Here is a 20,882-nt window from a genome sequence, read left to right as displayed (position 1 = left end):
AGCTCCTACTGAAAAAACTTCATGGCTCTCTTATCTATGTTAGCACAGTTAGGCAGTAATGTGGATACAAATTTGGACCACAGACACTGTCCTACAAAGAGGCCACAGAAGGCTTCCCTGGTGGCGCAGTGGTTGAGAGTCTGCCTGCTGATGTAGGGGACACGGGTTCATGCCCCGGTCCGGGAAGATCCACATGCCACGGAGCGGCTGGGCCCGTGAGCCATGGCCGCTGAGCCTGCGCGTCCGGAGCCTGTGCTCCGCAACGGGAGAGGCCACACAGTGAGAGGCCCGCGAATCGCAAAAAAAAAACAACAAAGAGGCCACAGAAACAAGAAACATACATAACAGACCAGGTCACAAAACAAAGTGTATGTGCCATAAAAGAGATACAAAGTAAATGTTTTGGGAACTCAGAGTAGAGGGAAATGACTTTCAGCTAAAAGGATCTACGTGGTAGAGCTTCAAGCTGGGGGTTAAAGAATACTGAGCTTTGGACATGCAGAAAGAGGACAGAGGGCACTGCAGGCAGAGGGGCAACGGGATGGAAAGCAAAGAGACTGCACATAGAACAGAGGTTGGAAGGACAAAGGGTTGTCAAGGAGGATAAACTGAGGGTCAGATTTTGGAGGGCCTTAGAAATCAGGCTAAGGAACTAGGGCTTTCCTTTACTGTTGAACAATGAGGAACCACCAAAGTAGGGAAGTGAAATGACCAGAGCTCTTGCTTGAGGATATTTTTCTAGCAGCCTTGTGTAGACTGGGCTGGTTACAAACAGCCAGGTAGGGGCTGTTGTAGAAGTTCTGGAAGTAGGAAGGAGAGGCTCAAATTCAGACAGTGCTCATGGAAAGAGAGCAGAAGGGGTGGCTTGAAAAGACCGTGCGGGAGGGAAAACCAGAGCGATTTGGCGATTGATGTGTTTGAAGAAAAAGGGAGGAATTGGAACAGGTGCTAAAATTTCAAGCCATATAACAAAGATTGACAGAGACAAGGAACATGGGAGGAATTAACTCTTGTCAGGATCAAAGTATAAACTTCAAAAAGTGAAAAACATGACGGTCCTCCAAGTATGTCAGCATGCTTCAAAGAATTATTTAACTTACTAGCAATCAAAAGAATGCAAAATGGTTCAGAGAATTATATGAAAGATCGTGGTATGTGTGTATATGTCTGTGAGTGTGTCTATGTATGAAAAAAAGCTGAAATAAGATTACTAGGTTAGATCCGAAACTGGCTAATGTTTAGCCATTAGCTAAATGGCTAATTTGTAATAATCACAAATTATTGCATTTGTGATTAACTCTAGCAGAGAAATCATTTTCACTTCTATCAGAAAAGAGTGAAGTAAGTCAGACAAAGACAAACATCATATCATTTATAGGTAGAATCTAAAAATGGACACAAATGAACTAATTTATAAAACAGAAACAGACTCACAGACAGAAAACAAACTTATGGTTGCCAAAGGCGAAAGGTGGGGGGAGGGATAAATTAGGAGATTGGGATTAACATAGACACACTAATATATATAAAATAATCAACAGGGATAACTGGATACTGGATAACACAGGGAACTCTACTCAACGCTCTGTAATAACCTATATGGGAAAAGAATCCGAAAAATAATAGATATATGTCTATGTATAACTGAATCAAGTCGCTGAGACTTGAGACTTACACAACACTGTAAATCAACAATACCCCAATATAAAATAAAAATTAAATTTAAATTAAAAAGAAAAAAAAAGAAACACCTACTATATTCCCCTCAGGCCTTGGTGACCCAAGCTGGTGTCCCATCCCTGGAGCCTGAGTAGGCTTGGGTCTCAAGGCTGGACTACCCTGGGATTCAGGGAGTTAGAAAGGATGTACCATCAAATAAGCCCCCCTTGACCCTCTAGTGCCTGGTCCCCTCTGGGTGGGACCACAATCTCCAGATTCAGGCGGGCCCTCTTACAGCTAAACCAAGCCCAGTGCACGCAAAGAAGGGTGGACCCTCTGGGCTGGAAGAGTTTTGAAAACTTACCTGGTCTCCACGTCTCCTGGTGGTGGGGTTCTCACCTCCAGCCTCCTTCCTTAGAATCGCCCCACCTCCAGACGAAAGCACCCTCAGTGTAGCGGTTTTCTAGGGGTTGGGGTTTGTCTGGGGAAAGGTGAAAAGTAAAGGGTAAGAAGTAATGAGACACAAGTCCTTGGGCCTTTGTTCTGGCACATTCCACTCTAACTGACAACCCAGGAACACCACTTTCGCTAAGGCTCTGGTTGCCTGAGTAATCAGACCTGGGCATGAAGAAATCCTGCCACCTTGTGGCTATTTCCCACAACAACAACTTTAAAACCTCGACTTACGGGCACTTCCATCTTCACAAGGCCTGAGGGGCTGTATATGACACTTGCCCTCAAGAAATGTCCTGGAGTAGGTCATCAAAAAACAATTCAAGGGACATCCCTTGTGGTCCAGTGGCTAAGACTCCAAGCTCCCAATGCAGGGGACCTGAGTTCGGGCCCCAGTCAGTGAACTAGACCCTACATGCCACAACTAAGAGTTCGCATGCCGTAACTAAAAGATTCTGCATCCTGAAACTAAAAAAAAAATCTCACATACTGCAACTAAAGATCCCGCACCGGCAACAAAGATCCCACGTGCCGCAACTAAGACCCGGCACAGCCAAATAAATAAATAAATACTTTTAAAAAAAGAAAAAAAAATTCAAAACCGGGCACTTTCAAGAGGTAAATTTTACTCACACTGTTTAAAAAGAGAAAACCACACAAAAAGATGCTCAACATCGCTAATTAGAGAAACGCAAATCAAAAATACAACGAGGTATCACCTCGCACCAGTCAGAATGGCCAACCATCAAAAAGTCTACAAATGATAAGTGCAGGAGAGGGCGTGGAGAAAAGGGAACCCTCCTATACCGTTTGGTGGGAATGTAAATTGGTAATGGCCACTATGGAGAACCCTATGGAGGTTCCTTAAAAAACTGAAAATAGAGCTACCACATAATCCAGCAATCCCACTCCTGGGCATATATCAGGATAAACCATAATTCGAAAAGACACATGCACCCCAATGTTCACTGCAGCACTAGTTACAATAGCCAAGACATGGAAGCAACCACAATGTCCATCAACAGATGAATGGATAAAGAAGATGTGGTACATATATACAATGGAATATTACTCAGCCATAAAAAGGAATTAAATAATGCCATTTGCAGCAACACAGATGGACCTAGAGATTATCATACTAAGGGAAGTAAGTCAGACAGAGAAAGACAAATATAATGGTATCACTTATAGGTGGAATCTAAAAACTGATACAAATGAACAAATTTACAAAACAGAAAGAGACTCACAGACTTAGAAAACAAACTTATGGTTGCCAAAGGAGAAAGGTAGGGGTGGAGAGATAAATTAGCAATTGGGATTAACATAGACACACTAATATATATAAAATAGATCAGGGGTCCCCAAGCCCCGGGCCACGGACCCGTGCTGGTCCCGGCCTGTTAGGAACTGGGTCGCACAGCAGGAGGTGAGTGGTGGGCAAAAGAGTGAAGCTTCATCTGCCGCTCCCCATCACTCACATTACCACCTGAACCATACCCCCGCGCCCGCCCCGTGGGTCACTGGCGGCAGGGGGGAGGTCAGTGGAAAAATTGTCTTCCATGAACCTGGTCCCTGGTGCCAAAAAGGTTGGGGACCACTGAAATAGGTAAGCAACAAGGGCTTACTGGATAGCACAGGGAACTCAACACTGTAATAACCTATATGGGGAAAAGAATCTGAAAAAAATTGATATACGTCTCACTGATCAAGTTGCTGTATACCTGAAACTAACACAATGTAAATCAACTATACTTCAATGTTTAAAATTAAAATAAATAAAGACAAAAAATTATTTGTAGCTTATATATCTTCTATAATTAACACCTAACGTTATAGACTCTGGGCCCAATTCAATAATAAATAGTAAGTAAAATTATCTTTCCCTAGACCACTGATGACCCTTCAGAGGGTGTGCGGGACAATGCTGTAGTTTAGGGGTTTGTAAACTTTTTTCTGTAAAGGGCCAGATGGTAAATGTCTTAGGCCATGAGGGCAATGCAGTCTCTGTCGTAAGTACTCAATTCTGTTGTTGTAGAGTGAAAGCAGCCATAAATGATACATAAATAAATGCTATATTGCAACCATATCCCCATAAAACTTTATAAAAACAGGCACTGGGCCGGATTGGCCCACAAGCCACAGTCTGACAATCCCACTCTAGTTCAGTAGTTCTTACCTCAGATTCTCAGCAGAATCACCAGGAATGCCTGTTGAATCACAGATTTCTAGGGCTCCACCCCGACAGTTTCTGACTCAGGAGATCTTGAGTGGAACTTGGGAGTTTGTATTTATATCAAGTTCCAACGTGCTGCTGCTGCTGCTAGCCCAGGGCCACCTTTTTTTTTTTTTTTTTTTAACATCTTTATTGGGGTATAATTGCTTTACAATGGTGTGTTAGTTTCTGCTTTATAACAAAGTGAATCAGTTATACATATACATATGTTCCCATATCTCTTCCCTCTTGCGTCTCCCTCTCTCCCACCCTCCCTATCCCACCCCTCCAGGCTGTCACAAAGCACCGAGCCAATATCCCTGTGCCATGCGGCTGCTTCCCACTAGCTATCTACCTTACTACGTTTGTTAGTGTGTATATGTCCATGACTCTCTCTCGCCCCGTCACAGCTCACCCTTCCCCCTCCCCATAACCTCAAGTCCGTTCTCTAGGAGGTCTGCGTCTTTATTCCTGCCTTACCCCTAGGTTCTTCATGACATTTTCTTTTTTCTTAAATTCCATATATATGTGTTAGCATACGGTATTTGTCTTTTTCTTTCTGACTTACTTCACTGTGTATGACAGACTCTAGGTCTATCCACCTCATTACAAATAGCTCAATTTCGTTTCTTTTTATGGCTGAGTAATATTCCATTGTATATATGTGCCACATCTTCTTTATCCATTCATCCGCAGGGCCACCTTTTGAAAAGCCTGCTCTAGTCTGATATATGGCATCGAAAGGGCACTTGGTAATCCTTCGGCCTTATTTTCAGGTTTTGGATCTTTTGTCTAAACAAAGCCAAGGTGAAGAACTCAGACTAGGACACACCAAGGTTTCCGTGCCTGAAGTAAGTTCAAGTGGAGTTCTTAGTACCTAGTTTCAAATATGGATCTGGAGGAGATAAAACATTTGGGAAACTCATCAAACTGACAGAACTGTACAAAGGTTCAAGGAAAGGGAGTTCCCTGGTGGCCTAATGGTTAGGATTCCGGGCTCTCATTGCCATAGCCTGGGTTCAATCCCTGGTCAGGGAACTGAGATCCCCCAAGCTGCACGGCCAGAAAAAAAAAAAAAAGAAAAAAAAAATTCAAGGGAAGAACCTACAGAGAGAAGGATTTAGGCTAGGACTTTGGCAGGAGTGCGAGAGAAGGTGAACAGGAGTCACAGAAATAAAGGCATGTTTAGAGAGCAGGAGAACACAGAAGTAGTGTCACAGAGGCAAAGAAAAAGGTCTCAAGTTTTCCTCGTCAACGTTTCCAAACACTTCAGTGTTTGGTGCTGTGTTGTGCCAAGTAAGCAAAGAAAAGTTTGGATCAGAAATCTCCTAGGGATGATAGTTTATCAACAAGATTAGAGGATAAGCAAGTAACTTCGTCAATCTCCACATTTTATGTATACCAGCAGAGGGCTGCGATGGCAAAGGAATGCTAGTGATGCCTTTCGTTCTAGGCTTTCTGCACTCCTGTGTGCGGAGTTAATTCCTCAGAGGTATTTGCGGGAAAAGACTCTAGATAACTTAGCCTCCTTCCTTAATATCAGTTGGGTATTTTACTTCAGGACAGTCTGATTGCTTGGGTGGGAGATGTGATGGAGCAAGGTGGAATCTTTTGACTGCTTTGGGAAAAGAGGGTGGGGTCCAGTTTGGGATTTAGATTACAGGGTGTCTCTGTCATTAGAAGGCCACTCTTAACAGAGGGTGCCTCACACTGAGCGTCATTAAAGATTCCAGAAAACAATCTGTTTTCCCTTCATCATCGATTAAGTATTAGTGTTTGAAAATGTGAAGCATAAACAAAAGTTCCATAAGTAAAAACATACAAAAAGGTACACTTAGGTGTTCAGTCTATCTGTTCTGTCTCATTTTGCTCAATCACCCTCTGCAGGTAACATTTTGTTTGCTTCTGGTTATCTCCCCTGTGTTTCTTTAGTGGAAAGAGACATACACTGTTCTGAAGTTCCTGCATGTCAGTTCATAGAAATCAGCTTCATTTTTTTGTTTTGTTTTTTTTTGAATAATTACATTGAGTGGCCATACCTCAGTTTATTCACCCAATTTCCTATGAATAGGCATTTAGCTTGTTTCCAATATTTTGCAATTACAAATAATGTCACAATGAATAACTGTGTGAATATTATTTTTGTATTGTCAGATATGTATCTTTGGGGTAAATTCCTAGGTAGGTGAGTATTAAGTTTGTGTAGTTGTGTTAAATACTGTGAATTGCCCTTGTGAGAGGTTACACTGTTTTGCACTCCCAGGAATAGTGAACACAGCTGTTTCTCCAACATCTCCACATCTCCTACAAAGTGTAGAATCAAGCTTTGAATTTTCTTCGTTCAGATGGGGAGAAATAGTATTTTGGTGTAATTTTAATTTGCACTTCTCCCTGAGGAAAACTGAACATACTTACATATGTTCAAGGGCTATTTTTATGTTTTACTTGTCTGTTCAGTTTTTTGCCTATTTATATTCTATAAGGATTTTAGTTCCCCCACCTCTATTTTAAGAGTTCTTCAAATATTAGGTATATCAGCTCTTTATCTGTGATACAACTACTATCTCTCAAACTTTTTGCTTGTCTTTTGGCTCTGCTTACGGTGCTTTTTGCCATCATGCTTTTTTTTCCCCAATTATTTTTAGGTAGGTGAATATAAAATTTTTCTTTCATTGCATGTGCATTGAGTTAAAGTTAGAAAGCCTTTCCCCACTCAGACACAAAACAATTTTATGTCTTCGTTTAGTAATTCTATGGTTTCATATTTTATATTTAGGTCTGATACATTTGGAGTTGATTCCTGTGACTGATGTCAGGTATGGATCTAATTTTATCTTTACAAATAGCTATCAGTTGGTATAATCCCATTTTATACATATATGTATAAATATATACACACATGTATAAATATATATATGTGTGTATATATATAACTTTTCTTATAGAAACAAGCATACAAGGCAGTAGGTGTTTCAGAAGTGGTCTAATTACACAAATATATTTAGAGCAGATAGCTAAACATACTTGAATAATCATGGGACTAGTATTTAAGGAATTTATGTAAATTAAAACTCCTTCCCTGCAGCTATGAAAATTTTATCTGTGCAACGATTCAGTTTAGAAAGGACTCCACAGCCTCAATTTCATTTACCACGTTTGTAACTCTACACCTAAGCAGGTTGTCCTTGACACCACACAGACGATGGAACTAAGGCTACGGAACAATAAATGACTTACAGAGTCAAGGGATTAATAAATGGAGTAATCCAGCTCTTCTGCCTCTTTCCACGGTCTTCCATAGCATCCTGGCACCGCAGTTCTTGCATATGAAGTTAAAGAGCAGCAAAAGCTTTGGGAGTACAGCAAAAGATGTGGCCATCCCCAGCAATTCCACTCCTGGGTGCATACCCGAAAAAAATAAACACTAATTCAGAAAGATACATGCACCCAAATGTTCATAGCAGCATTATTTACAATTGCCAGATATGGAAGCAACCTAAGAATCCATCAACAGATGAATGGATAAAGAAGATGTGGTACATATATACAATGGACTACTACTTAGCCATTAAAAAGAACGAAATTTTGATCTTTGCAGCAATGTGGATGGACTTGGAGGGCATTATGCTCAGTGAAATAAGTCAGACAGAGAAAGACAAATACTAGGGGATTAACCAGGGGTAATTCAAGGAGAGTGGACCAGGGCAGCACACAGACACAGGGAGACAGGAACACAAGGTGCAGGTGGCTGCTCCAGGCTCAGATATGATATCATTTATATGTGGAATCTAAAAAATACAACAAACTAGTGAATATAACCAAAAATGAGGCAGACTCATAAATATAGAGAACTAATGGTTACAGGGGTTGGGGAGTGGGAGGCACAAACTTCTGGGTGTAAGATAAGCTCAAGAATACACTGTACAACATGGGGAATAGAGCCAATATTTTGTAATCACTATTAATGGAAAGTAACCTTTAAAAATTGTATAAAATTTGGTTATCACCTTTTTTTTTTTTTTGCGGTACGCGGGCCTCTCACTATTGTGGCCTCTCCCATTGCAGAGCACAGGCTCCGGACGTGCAGGCTCAGTGGCCATGGCTCACGGGCCCAGCCACTTCGCGTCATGTGGGATCTTCCTGGACCGGGGCACGAACCCATGTCCCCTGCATCGGCAGGCGGACTCTCAACCACTGCGCCACCAGGGAAGCCCTCACCTGTCATTTTAATAGTATTTCCCATCTGAGTAGAACTTGAAAAGACCAGAGTGCACATGCACAAAACACAGAATAATAGGAGACTAACCCAGGTAACTATTGGCAAAGTTGTAGCATTAAAGACAGAACACACTTTAATAGAAAATGTTTAGAAAAGTCACATCCTACAGGACGTCAACCAAAATTTCTGAACCAAAGCCTTGTTTTAAATTCTAAGGCAACACAGGACAAAATCAAATGACTGATTTTGGCTACTGGGTTATAATGGCAGTTCTGAGTGTGCTCAGAGGACCCCTAGAGGTCTTGAGAACTTTTCTGGGATTCCATAAAGTCAAAACTATTCTCATACAACTACTAAGAGGTCATCTGCCTTTTTCACTGTGTGAACATTTGTTTGCACCGCAGGTGGAGTAAAACTGCTAGCACTCTAGCACAAGGCAAGGCAGTGGCACCAAACTGAACTTGTAGTCAGCGTATTCTTCACCACTCTACCACTCTGTGGGAAAATATAAAGCCAAGTTCACTTAAGAATTCCCTTGATGAAGTAAAAATTAATTTCACTAAGTTGCAACCATTTAGTACCAGTTCTTCTAAAATTCTGTGTGAGGAAATGGAAGGACACGTGTACCACTTCTGCTGCTTACAGAAGTGTTTTTGTGCTACTGAGTGGTAAGCTGAACTGGCCACTTCTTCCACCAGGCTTACTTGAAAGAACTACTTGCAGCCCAACTGGTTTTTCAGATGTATTTGGCAGACATTTTCTCAGAAATAAGCGAAGTGAGCCTGTCAGTACAAGGAATAAAACTGACAGTATCTGTTACACTGATAAAAGTTGAACTTTCAAAAAATCAGAATCTTGGAAAATTTGTATCCATCACTCAGCCTGACAGTTTCCCACCACTTAATCTTTTCTAATGAGATCTGATAATAACTAAAAATATGTGATTTGGGGAGACATTTTATAGTGGGACATGTCAATATTTGGAAGAACCCTGTAGTTCAGTGAACTGATATTTTCTAAACCCAGTGAATAATGTTACAAAATCACATAGGGGTAAAAATCCACTCAAAGGGCAAGAAAGACCAATGGATCCCACACTGCAATTAACCTTTAAAAAACTAACACTTGTCAAGCTTTAGTATCAGAAAAGGAAATTCACAATTATCTGGAAAAGCTATTAAAATACTCCTCCTTTTTCCACCTATGTATTTGTGAGGCTGGATTTTCTTCCTGGAATTCAAACAGCACATCAGATCAGACGGAATACAGCAGATGACAGAACCCAGTTGTCTTCCATTAAGCCAGGCATCAGAGCTTGTAAAAATGTAAAACAACAGTACCCTTCTACATACTTTTAGTTTTGTAAAGTTGTTTTCTATAAAAAGTTACTTTAACATGTAATGGAATTACTATTGTTATTTATAAATGAATATTTTAAAATTTTCAGCTTTTATTTATTACATGGCAAATACAGATAAGTGACCACATTAACAATAATTCTTTGGGGTTCTTAATAAGTACAAATATAAAGGAGTCTTGGGAATTCCCTGGTGGTCCAGTGGTTAGGACTCAGCACTTTCACTGCTGAGGTCCCAGGTTCAATTCCTGGTTGGGGAACTAAGACCCCCCCCAAGCCTCACGCAGGGGGTGGGGGAAGGAGTCTTGTGACCAGAAGTTTTAAGAATCACCCATATTTGAATTTTAGAAAAAAATCTTAACCCAACATAAGACAGAAAAGAATTGTCACCAACTAATTCTAAACAGATTTTGGTGATACAATGAGATCAAGGTACTACTCTGCCCCAAACGTGTGTGTCTGTATATATTACTCTCCCTCCCTCTCTCTCTATATATATAGTCATATTTTGAGAAATTGGAAGCATCATTATTTTATGGTTATTTCTCAAAGTATAACTCTATCCATATATTCTCTAATTATCTGATTGAGAAATACCTTTTAAAAATCCTTGAATTTGGGCTTCCCTGGTGGTGCAGTGGTTGGGAGTCTGCCTGCCGATGCAGGGGACGCGGGTTCGTGCCCCGGTCCGGGAGGATCCCACATGCTGCGGAGCGGCTGGGCCCGTGAGCCATGGCCGCTGAGCCTGCGCGCCCAGAGCCTGTGCTCCGCAACAGGAGAGGCCACAGCAGTGAGAGGCCCGCGTAGCACTAAAATAAATAAATAAATCCTTGAATTTCATATACCTCTTCACATTAATTACTTCATGTATTTTTTATTGTATGTATGGACTACAATTTTTCCTATAAGTCTCTGAAGTGATCATGATCACAGGATAACTCTTACACATATAGTGAGAATTCCCTGATATCATTGTCTACAATCCTATTTCAGCATGGGGAACCACTATTTGATAAAGACATTAATAAGGTGCTACATGAAAGAGGAATTCCCGTATTCTGGCATTTTACCAGTTTAAAAAGCAAGTACTTTCTCTAAAACGAAAGCCCACATACGAAAACTGTAACAGATATTACCATTTGGGCTACTGTTAAGTTCCACAACAGGCCTTATAAATTGATATCTGATAGTTTTAAAGAAGCAAAACTAACAAGTATTACACCAATCTTACACAAACTGTTTGTTTGTTTTAATATTTATTTATTTATTTGGCTGAGCCGGGTGTTAGCTGTGGCATGTGGGATCTAGTTCCGTGACCAGGGATCGAACCAGTGCATTAGGACAGCAGAGTCTTCGCCACTGGACCACCAGGGAAGTCCCACAAACTCTTTACAAAGAGGGAATACTTTCCAACTTGATTTATGATTTCAACATAATCTTGATATCAAACACTGACAAAACCATGAAAATTACAGGACAATTTTTCTCAGGAGCATGATGTAAAATCCTAATAAAATATTAGCAAACCAAATCCAGCAATATAATAAAATACATCAAGATCAAGTTAATTTCAGGGATACAAAGTTGGCTTAATATTTCTAAAAGGTAATGTAACTGATACCATTAACAGAAAAATTATCTAATAAAAAACATTTTATAAAATTCAACACCCATTCATAAAACTTATGATATAAAGTAACTAGGAAAGAAGAGAACTTTCTTTCTGATAGAGTATCTACAAAAAGCATGCAAATATACTCAATAGTGAAATTTAAAGCTTTCATTCTGAGATGGGGAACAAGATAAAGATGCTTCCTCTCTTCAGTTCTATAGAATCCTATACTGGAGCATAGGCGTCACAAAGCAAGATAACACTAGAAAAGACTAAAACTCATTATTTGCAGATGACATAATTATATGTAGAAAAATATAAAATAAATTACAGATGGTGCACCTTTCAATAGCTCAGCTGGGAGAGCAGAGGACTGTAGACAGGACACATGTAAAATAAACTACGGATGAACATTAACAAATGAATCTGAGTAAGGTTGCTGGATAAGATCAATATGAAAAAAGTGTATTTCCACATACCAGCAACAAAGAAAATAACATTTTAAAAGGATACCATTTAAAACAGCATCAAAAAGGGAGTTCCCTGGTGGTCCAGTGGTTAGAACGCTGAGCTTTCACTGCTGAGAGCCCCGGTTTAATCCCTGGTCAGGGAACCAAGATCCCGAAAGCTGCACGGCATGGCCAAAAAAATAAATAAATAATAAAATAGCCTAAAAAAATTAGCTGGAAAAAAATCTACCAAAAGAAGGTGCAAGATGATACACTGAAAAATACAAACACTGCGAGGAGAGACTGAAGGCCTATCTAAATGGAAGGATATTCCTGTGCATAGTTTGGAAGATACTGTAAATATGATAATTATCCCCAAATTGATCCATAAATTCAATCTCAATCAAAAGGCCACTTCTGGGCTTCCCTGGTGGCGCAGTGGTTGAGAGTCCGCCTGCCGATGCAGGGGACATGGGTTCGTGCCCTGGTCCGGAAAGATCCCATATGCCGCGGAGCGGCTGGGCCCCGTGAGCCATGGTCGCTGAGCCTGCACATCCGGAGCCTGTGCTCCACAACGGGAGAGGCCACAACAGGGAGAGGCCCGCAAACCGCAAAAAAAAAAAAAAAAAGGCCACTTCTTTGGTGTGGCAACTGACCACTTGCTTCTAAAGTTTATATGGAAATGCAAAGGGTCAAGAATAGCAAAAACAATCTTAAGGAAAAACAATAGGGGAGGGCTTAGGCTGCCAGATAAAGGCTTTTTTTTTAACTACAGAAATTGAGACTGTAGTACTGGTACAGGGTAGAGAAACTGGCAAATGGAAAAGAACAAAAAGTCCAGAAACAGATGCATGCATAAATGGACAAATTATGACCCAGGTGACACTGCAGTTCAGAAGGATGATACCCCCCCCCAACAGAGTGGTAATGAATTAATTGAACACCACACTAAAAAAAAAAACAAAAACCTTTATCCCCTATTTCATACCATGCACAGAAATCAATCCCAGATGAATTGATGAATTGTAGAAAAGTAAAACAATAAAGCTTCTAGAAAAAAAAAAACTTAGACTATCTTCATGACCTTGAGAGCAAGCAAAGACTTCTTCAAAACAGGTAAAAAAAAAAAAAATCAATAACCATAAAGAAAAGCTAGCAAATGGAACATTAAAATCAATTTCTATTCATCAAAAGATAGCAATGAGAGTGAAAAGGCCAAACCACAGAATGAGAGAAGATATTTGCAATACGTATCTGACAAGGACTAGTATTCTGAACACGTAAAGAATGAGATAGTAAGAAAAAGTCAAATATCTCCCTATTTTTCTGAGGGGGATAAAAAAAAAGAAGACTCTTAAGATTCTTAAACAGGTACTTTATAAAAGAGGATATCCAAATGGCCAATAAACATGAAACATGCTTAATTGCATTAGTTATTAGGGAAATACAATTAAAACCACAATGAGATCCTATTGTATAAATAAAAAACCTGCCAGAATGATAGACAATAGCAAGTGTATGCAAAGATGTAGAGCAACTGGAACACATATACTGCTGGTAGTAATGCGAATTCCTTTTAAAAAATTGATATGTAATTCACCCTTTCGAAGCGACGTCAAGTTTTTAGTATATTCACAAGACTGTGCACTGTATAATTCCAGAACATTTTCATCACCCTCAAAAGAAACCCTATACCTATTAGCAGTCACTCCTCATTGCCCTCTCCTCTTGCAACCACTAATTTACTTTAAGTCTCAACGCATTTGCCTATTCTGGACATTCCATATAAATGGAATCATACATTCTGACTTTTTGACTAGCTTCTTTCACTTAACATGCTTTCAAAGTACATCCATGTTGTAGCATGTATCAATACTTCACTCCTTTTTCTTTTTTGGCCACGCTGTGTGGCTTGCAGGATCCTAGTTCCCTCGGCAGTGAAGCACAGAGTCCTAACCACTAGACCACCAGGGAACTCCCATTCCTTTTTATAGCTGAAAAATACTCCATTGTATGGATATGTCACATTCTGTTCACCCATTTGTCTGCTGATGGATGTTTTGTTTGTTTCCACCTTTTAGCTATTATACATAATGCTGCTATAAACATTTGTATACAAGTTTCTGTGAGGACATACGTTCTCATTTCTGTTGGGTATATATCCAGGAGTGGAAATGCTAGGTCATGTGGTAACTATATGTTTAACCATACTGTTTTCCAAAGTGGTTGCACCATTTTACATTCCCACCAGCAATGTACAGGAGTTCTCATTTCTTCACATCTTCACCAACACTTATTTTTTATTTCAGCTGTGAAGTGGTATCTCATTGTGGCTTTGACTTGCATTTCACCAATTACTAATGACATCAAGCAACTTTTCATGTGCTTGTCATTCATATATCTCCTCTGAATTAATATCTATTCAAATACTTTGTCCATTTCAACATTGGGCTGTCTTCCTATTGTTTTAAGAGTTTTTATATATTCTGAATACCATACTCTTATCAGATATAAAATTTGCAAATATTTTCTCCCAGGAATGGGACCTCTTATAACTTTGGAAAAACTTTTGCTAAACATTTAACACCTGCTAATGCTGAATATACACATAGCCTTTGAATCCAGCAATCCATGTCTACATATACACCCAACAGAGCGGAGAACATGTTTTCCACAAGACACATTCAAGACTGTTCATAACAACACAATTAGTAACAGCAATTGGAAAACTGAAACCACCCAAACATCTTGTGGTAGGTTGACTATTGGCCCCCCAAGGATGTCCACATCCTAATCCCTGGAACCTGTGAATGCTACCTTATTCGGCAAAGGGACTCTGCAGGTGTGATTAGGATTTTGAGAGGGGGAAATTAGACTTTGGGATTCTGGTCCACCAAGTAAGGAGTTTGGAAGTCATCTCTCCATCCTAACAAGTAAAAAGCTGAACTGAAAAATCAACAATTCTTCTTAGATCTGTCAGAGGAGTGAGGTCACAGGGCCAACTGCAGTCCTTCATATTGGAGAGGTAGGCAGGTGGACACAGAGAACCACAACTTACTGAAGCAGAAACTTCCAAGCAGAAACCTCTAAGGGAGACAGTGCTGGGGTAAGAAAGCTGGAACTGTAACTGACAAATTGCTAGAGGCTCAGAGTAGACAAGTCTGAGTTAAAAACCTCCAGTTAGAAGGGGATCCCCACTGCTTTGTGAGTTTTACCTCCTGGAGCCCTACCAGGGTCTCAAAGGGAAAATCAGAGAAAAATCCCCTGGTGCTTCCAGTAGGGGAAGGAAGAAAGTAACCGTCTTGAAATAAGTCAGAGTATTCTGTTCTTAACAAGGCCTGTCCTCAAGAGAAGCCATTTTATCAGAGCCTCCTTAATTGGGGTTTATCAGAGCCTAAACAACCTGGTAGAAGGGAAATACCCAGCTCCAGCTCCCTCTAGCCATCCTGTCTCACCTATGGTGTGTAAGGGGGCAGGGGGGATGGAGAAGCACTTATGAAGTTCACAACCCAGGGACACAGGTTCACTGAGACCTAATTATAGGACTACAGAATGCCTCCCCTCCCCAACACCTCACCACCACAGTGCTAAAAGGTCTATTCACTGGAGTTCCTTTTACCTAGTACATCATGTCCAGCTATCAACAGAAAGTTACAAGGCATAAGTAAAAGGCAAAAAAACACAGTTTGAAGAGACAGAGCAAGTATCAGATTCAGACACGGCAGAGATGTTGGAATTATCAGACCATGAATTTAAAACAACTCTGATTAATATGTTAAGGGCTTTAACAGAAAAAGTAGACACACCAAAACAGATGGCTAATGTAAGCAGAGAGATGGAAATTCTAAGAAATAATTCTTTTTTTTTGCGGTACGCGGGCCTCTCACTGTTGTGGCCTCTCCCGTTGCGGAGCACAGGCTCCGGACGCACAGGCTCAGCGGCCATGGCTCACGGGCCCAGCCGCTCCGCGGCATGTGGGATCCTCCCAGACCGGGGCACGAACCCATGTCCCCTGCATCGGCAGGCGGACTCTCCACCACTGCGCCACCAGGGAAACCCGAAATAATTCTTTTTTAAAGGTAGAGATTAAAAAAAAACCTAACAAATGATGCATGCTTTCCATGGGCTCATTAGTTGATTAGACATGGCTAAGGAAAGCATCTCTCAGCTGGAGGACCTGTCAACAGAAACTTCCAAAACTAAGAAGCAAAGAGAAAAAAGACTGGGGAAGAAAAACAGGGAACAGAATACCCAACAACTGTGAGACAACTACAAAAGTTGTAACATATACATGAAAATGCCTGAGAGAAGACAGAAAATGACAGAAAAAGTATGTGAAGCAATAATGACCGAGAATTTCCCCCAAGTTAATGTCAGATACTAAACCACAGATCCAGGAAGTTCAGAGAACACTAAGAAGGATAACCACCTCCCCAAAAAAACTACACCTAGGCATATCATATTCAAACTGCATAAAATCAAAGACTTAAAAAATCTTAAAAGAAGCCAAAGGGAAAAAACATCTATGGAGGAGCAAAGGTTAAGAATAACATCCAATTTCTTTACAGAAACCATGCAAGCAAGACGAGTGACGTGCTGAGGGAGCTTATACTGGATTACTTACGTGGGCCAAAGTTTAATCCCATGGATCCTGATACGCGGGAAGCAGCAGGGTCAGAGTGAGAAGCAATGTGATGGAAGCAGAGAGTAGAAGATGCTATGCTGTTGGCTTTGAAGATGGAGAGGGGGCCAGGAACCAAGGAATTCAGGCAGCCCCTAGAAGCTGGAAAGGAAGGAAACATGCTCCCTGGAGCCTCCAAAAGAAACCAGCCCTGCTGACAGTTTAATTTAACCTAGTACAGCTGATTTTGGATTTCTGACCTCGAGAATGGTATGATAATAAAACTGTATTAAGCCACTAAAATTTGGTAAATTGTTACAGCAGCAATAGGAAACTAATATACACCCATCAATAGCAAACTGCAAAAATTACAGTGTATTTGCACAATGAAATACTATGGTGCAATGAGAATGGGTAACTACTGCTATAGGCAACAAAATGGAGGAACCACAGAATACTAAGAAGCCTGACACAAAAGAATATAAATGTTAAGATTCCATTTATATAAAGCTTAAAAATAAGTAAAACTTATCTACAGCTTTGGAAGAAAGGGCAGTAGTTACTTGGTGGGTGGGAGGACTGACAAGGGGCACAAGGGAAGCGCCTGGGGTGCAAATAACACCGTCTTTCTTGATCCTGATGCTGGTTATATGTGGTCACTTTGTGATATTTCAAACCATACACCTGTAACTTGTACACTTTTCTGTTCTGTATACTTCAATAAAAAGTGCTAAAAAAACAAACAAAAAAGATTAAGTAGTTTAAAAACAAATTTCCTTGCAAAAATAGGGACAGGGCTTCCCTGGTGGCACAGTGGTTGAGAGTCCGCCTGCTGATGCAGGGGACACGGGTTCGTGCCCCGGTCCGGGAAGATCCCACATGCCGCGGAGCGCCTACGCCCGTGAGCCATGGCCGCTCAGCCTGTGCGTCCAGAGCCTGTGCTCTGCAACGGGAGAGGCCACAACAGTGAGAGGCCCTCATACCGCAAAAAAAAAAAAAAAAAATAGGGACAAAAATAGGTTTAAACGCAGTAAACGCAAGATTTTTGATTAGTTAAAACTGAATCCCATATAAAGTGAACAATTACAATTACTTCAGGTAACAATGTAATTCTGAGGATTTTCTAGTACATCTCCAATGTCACACAGAAAAAAACATGAGTTGGTCTAGACATGCAAACACAGGAGACATACCAAAGTATACCATAATGCACAGTCTGCAATGCTCTTCATTAGTTTCACTTACTTCATCAAGTACTACTAGTTTAAAAAAACTGGTCTTTACAACACCAGGACTGCAGAACCCCTTCCGGACTGAAGATTTTATCAATGGCATTTTTCATCTCATATTTTATTAAACAAAATGTTTTTGCGAATTAATTTTTCCATGCCCACAAACATCCTAAGTTTTTCCCACACTGAAACAAATTATAACCCTCTCATATATTTTTAGTATTTACATTCAACCATTAGGAGCCAAATACTATTATAAAACCAAACAGATTTTAAAGTTCTAATGAAAGAATTATGTTTGATAGTAGAGGTACTGTCCTCAAATATTTTGTTGAAAAAAAAATCTTTGGAATATATATTTTAAAGTTATAACAAAGATCAATGCAAATGGTAGTAACCATTGTCCCCCAATTATCTGAAATTACACAATAGGTCAAATGTACATGTGTTCTTTAGTTGAACTTCAGTAGGAAAATCAAACTGTTCTCATGAAGGTTCCAAAACAAGGACTAAAATCTGAGTATTGAAAAGGTGGAACTATTACCAGGTGATCTCACCTGTAAGGGAGTAGCTATGTTTCAGTGCACTTGCCAAACTTTTAAAACAGCTTGTGTCCATTAAATAATGATATAAGGCTCTATTTTTACTACTAGGAATGCTGATGTAAGATTCTGTAGTTCAAGACATGTTTATGGGGAAGATGTACTGATCAAGGTAAATTCCTTTGACAAGGCAGTGAATCTCATGTACTCATCTCTTAGAAAGAAGATCAGAAAGCTTAATAATCCTATTAAGTCAAAACACTTTAAAATACTAACAAATCTTATTCATTATATGATAAATACAAATTTAAATATAAGAGAATGCAACAAGTTATTTGAACCTGAATGCAGAGAATAAATACTTTATTAACTGATTATAGTTGAAAGTCACAAACAAAAAAGGGGTATATTAAGGCAGAGCCATATATATATATATCAATATATATAGATATATAGATATAGATATATATATATATGTAGATATATATATATATAGACAAATCCAAAGACTGTTACCTCTTTACATTTTAACAACCTCTGCATTTTTCTTTTACACATTTAGGCAGTGTGCTTTCTTTTCTTCTCAGTTAAAGAAACAAATCTTGACCAATATTTCTAAATCATATTTTGATGACAACTTACAGGATCATGGATTGAGACAATGACTAGTGTATGAAATGCTATCTGATCATTTTCTCAGCATATTCCATGTGTGGTGGTATATTTACGTTGGTGTGGAAAATCTGACAACTGATCTTCTTTTCCAGCAAAACTAACACATAATTTTTTTTAATGATTTTTTAATAGTCTTAACTAAAATAAGCTTGGACTTCCTTCCAAGTAAGTCGAATGCCCAAAGCATATTATTTTCTGCCCTTCTCAAACCCTCCTATATGTTTTAAGTAGCCTTTAGAATATGATCACATGGCTGTATTTCAGATCTATAAATTTGAGTTTTTCAAAATCCAAAATTACTTCCTTACGCAAAGTGGCAATGCAAATAGCAATCCTACATAGTGTAGGATAATTTTTCTTCTGTATACTTCCCTTTTATAAAATGGGCAACCACATACACAAAAAAGACATGAATTTATTAGTCCATCTGAAAAAGCACTCCAGCTCCCTAATTCCACTTTTGAAGGAGAAGGCAGAGGCAAGTTTACATTATCCCAGAAAACTGAATAAATGGCTTTATTTGGTATCTTCAAGAAGCTTCTCCTTCCGTAGGAGATGCGGGTGTTGCAGGAGAAGCTGTAACTGGTTTTCGTGCAATTCTGTCTAGTTCCGCGTGAACATCTGATAGGACAGGCTTCTGGCCTATTTAAAGGAAAAGAAACCAAGATTTAGACATAAGTCAAAATATCCTTAACACCAATGTGTCTTCATTTAACAATTGCCAACAGTTTCATTAACTTTATCTAAAACACAGTTATATAAACATCCTTAATTTAAAAATAAATTCCCTTTTTTTTTTTTTCTTTTTTGGCCTCACCACGCAACATGCAGGATCTTAGTTCCCTGACTAGGGAGCGAACCTGCACCCCCTGCAGTGGAAGCACAGTCTTAACCACTGGACTGCCAGGGAAGCCCCTAAATTCCCTCATTTTAAATTGTGGCGTCTGTTATCAAATAGAAGTAAAACTAGCACCTACCATTTAATCTCATAAAGGTATACTTTTTTAAAGGCATAGAATAAGAACAGTAAAAGACAAAAATAGCAACAAAATTTCGGAATTTGGAAAGATGAGTGAGTGGTAATTAAATCAGCAGTACTGAGAAAGGTAATCTTCAATACTGAGAGTGTGAGAAGCCAGAAAATAATTCAATTTATACCCAGAAACCTGTAAAATGTTCAAAAATGGTAGCTGCAGGTACTTGTGAAAAAGGTGGCAAGAAGGTGTGATTAAAAAAGGAGAATGGGTTAAAAAGTCTGCTTGAGGAGCAATTATAAAAACAACAAAAGGAAAAGACTTCATCAAAATTCAAAACTTTTGTGCTTCATAGGACACTCAAGAAAGTGAAGGGATAACCAACACGGGGAGAAAACATTTGCAAATTCTATATCTGATAAGGGTCTAGTAAAGAGAATATATAAAAAACACTTAGAACTCAACAATAAGAGAAATAACCCGATTTTAAAATGGGCAAAGGATTTGAATAGACATTTCACCAAAGAAGATATACAAATGGTTATTAAACACATGAAAAGATTCTCAACATAATTAACTATCAGGGAAATGCAAATCAAAACCACAATGAGATACAACTTCACAGCCAAAATGATGGCTCTAACCAAAAAGATGGACAAGTGGTGATCATTTTATAATGTATAAAAATATCAAATCACTGTGTTGTACACCTGAAACTAATATATTATAAATCAATTATATTTCAATTAAAACACACACACACACACACACACACACACACACACACACACACAAATAGAGAGACATTTTTGACTTGGTTAAGCAAAACCAAAAAAACAAAACAACTAAAACACAAAGATGAACAATAACAACTGTT

General features: G+C 39.4%; 2 protein-coding genes and 1 non-coding gene across 3 annotated transcripts in view; 1 reads left to right on the top strand and 2 right to left on the bottom strand.

The window, feature by feature from the left end:
* CMTM6 (CKLF like MARVEL transmembrane domain containing 6) overlaps positions 1-17,548 on the bottom strand; it is a 73,115-nt gene extending 55,567 nt beyond the window's left edge. The window contains exons 1-3 of the mRNA XM_030830048.3: positions 16,586-17,548; positions 7,562-7,720; positions 2,024-2,140 (exon numbers count right to left, since the gene is read on the bottom strand). The gene's annotated coding sequence lies outside the window, so the exon portion shown is untranslated. The remainder of the gene's footprint in view (positions 1-2,023; positions 2,141-7,561; positions 7,721-16,585) is intronic.
* TRNAE-UUC (transfer RNA glutamic acid (anticodon UUC)) lies at positions 10,088-10,160 on the top strand. The gene has a single exon. It is a non-coding gene; the product is annotated as a tRNA-Glu (tRNA).
* A 56-nt stretch (positions 17,549-17,604) lies between the features above and the next one.
* DYNC1LI1 (dynein cytoplasmic 1 light intermediate chain 1) overlaps positions 17,605-20,882 on the bottom strand; it is a 46,669-nt gene continuing 43,391 nt past the window's right edge. Inside the window, exon 13 of the mRNA XM_030830049.3 lies at positions 17,605-19,673. Coding sequence (XP_030685909.1) covers positions 19,561-19,673 — 113 coding nt within the window. The 3' untranslated portion in view covers positions 17,605-19,560. The remainder of the gene's footprint in view (positions 19,674-20,882) is intronic.

Source organism: Globicephala melas, chromosome 11 (assembly GCF_963455315.2).
Source record: "Globicephala melas chromosome 11, mGloMel1.2, whole genome shotgun sequence".
Classification (NCBI taxonomy): domain Eukaryota; kingdom Metazoa; phylum Chordata; class Mammalia; order Artiodactyla; family Delphinidae; genus Globicephala; species Globicephala melas.
The sequence above is the reverse complement of the archived record's forward strand: the minus strand, read 5'-3'. Positions and strand labels throughout refer to the sequence as shown.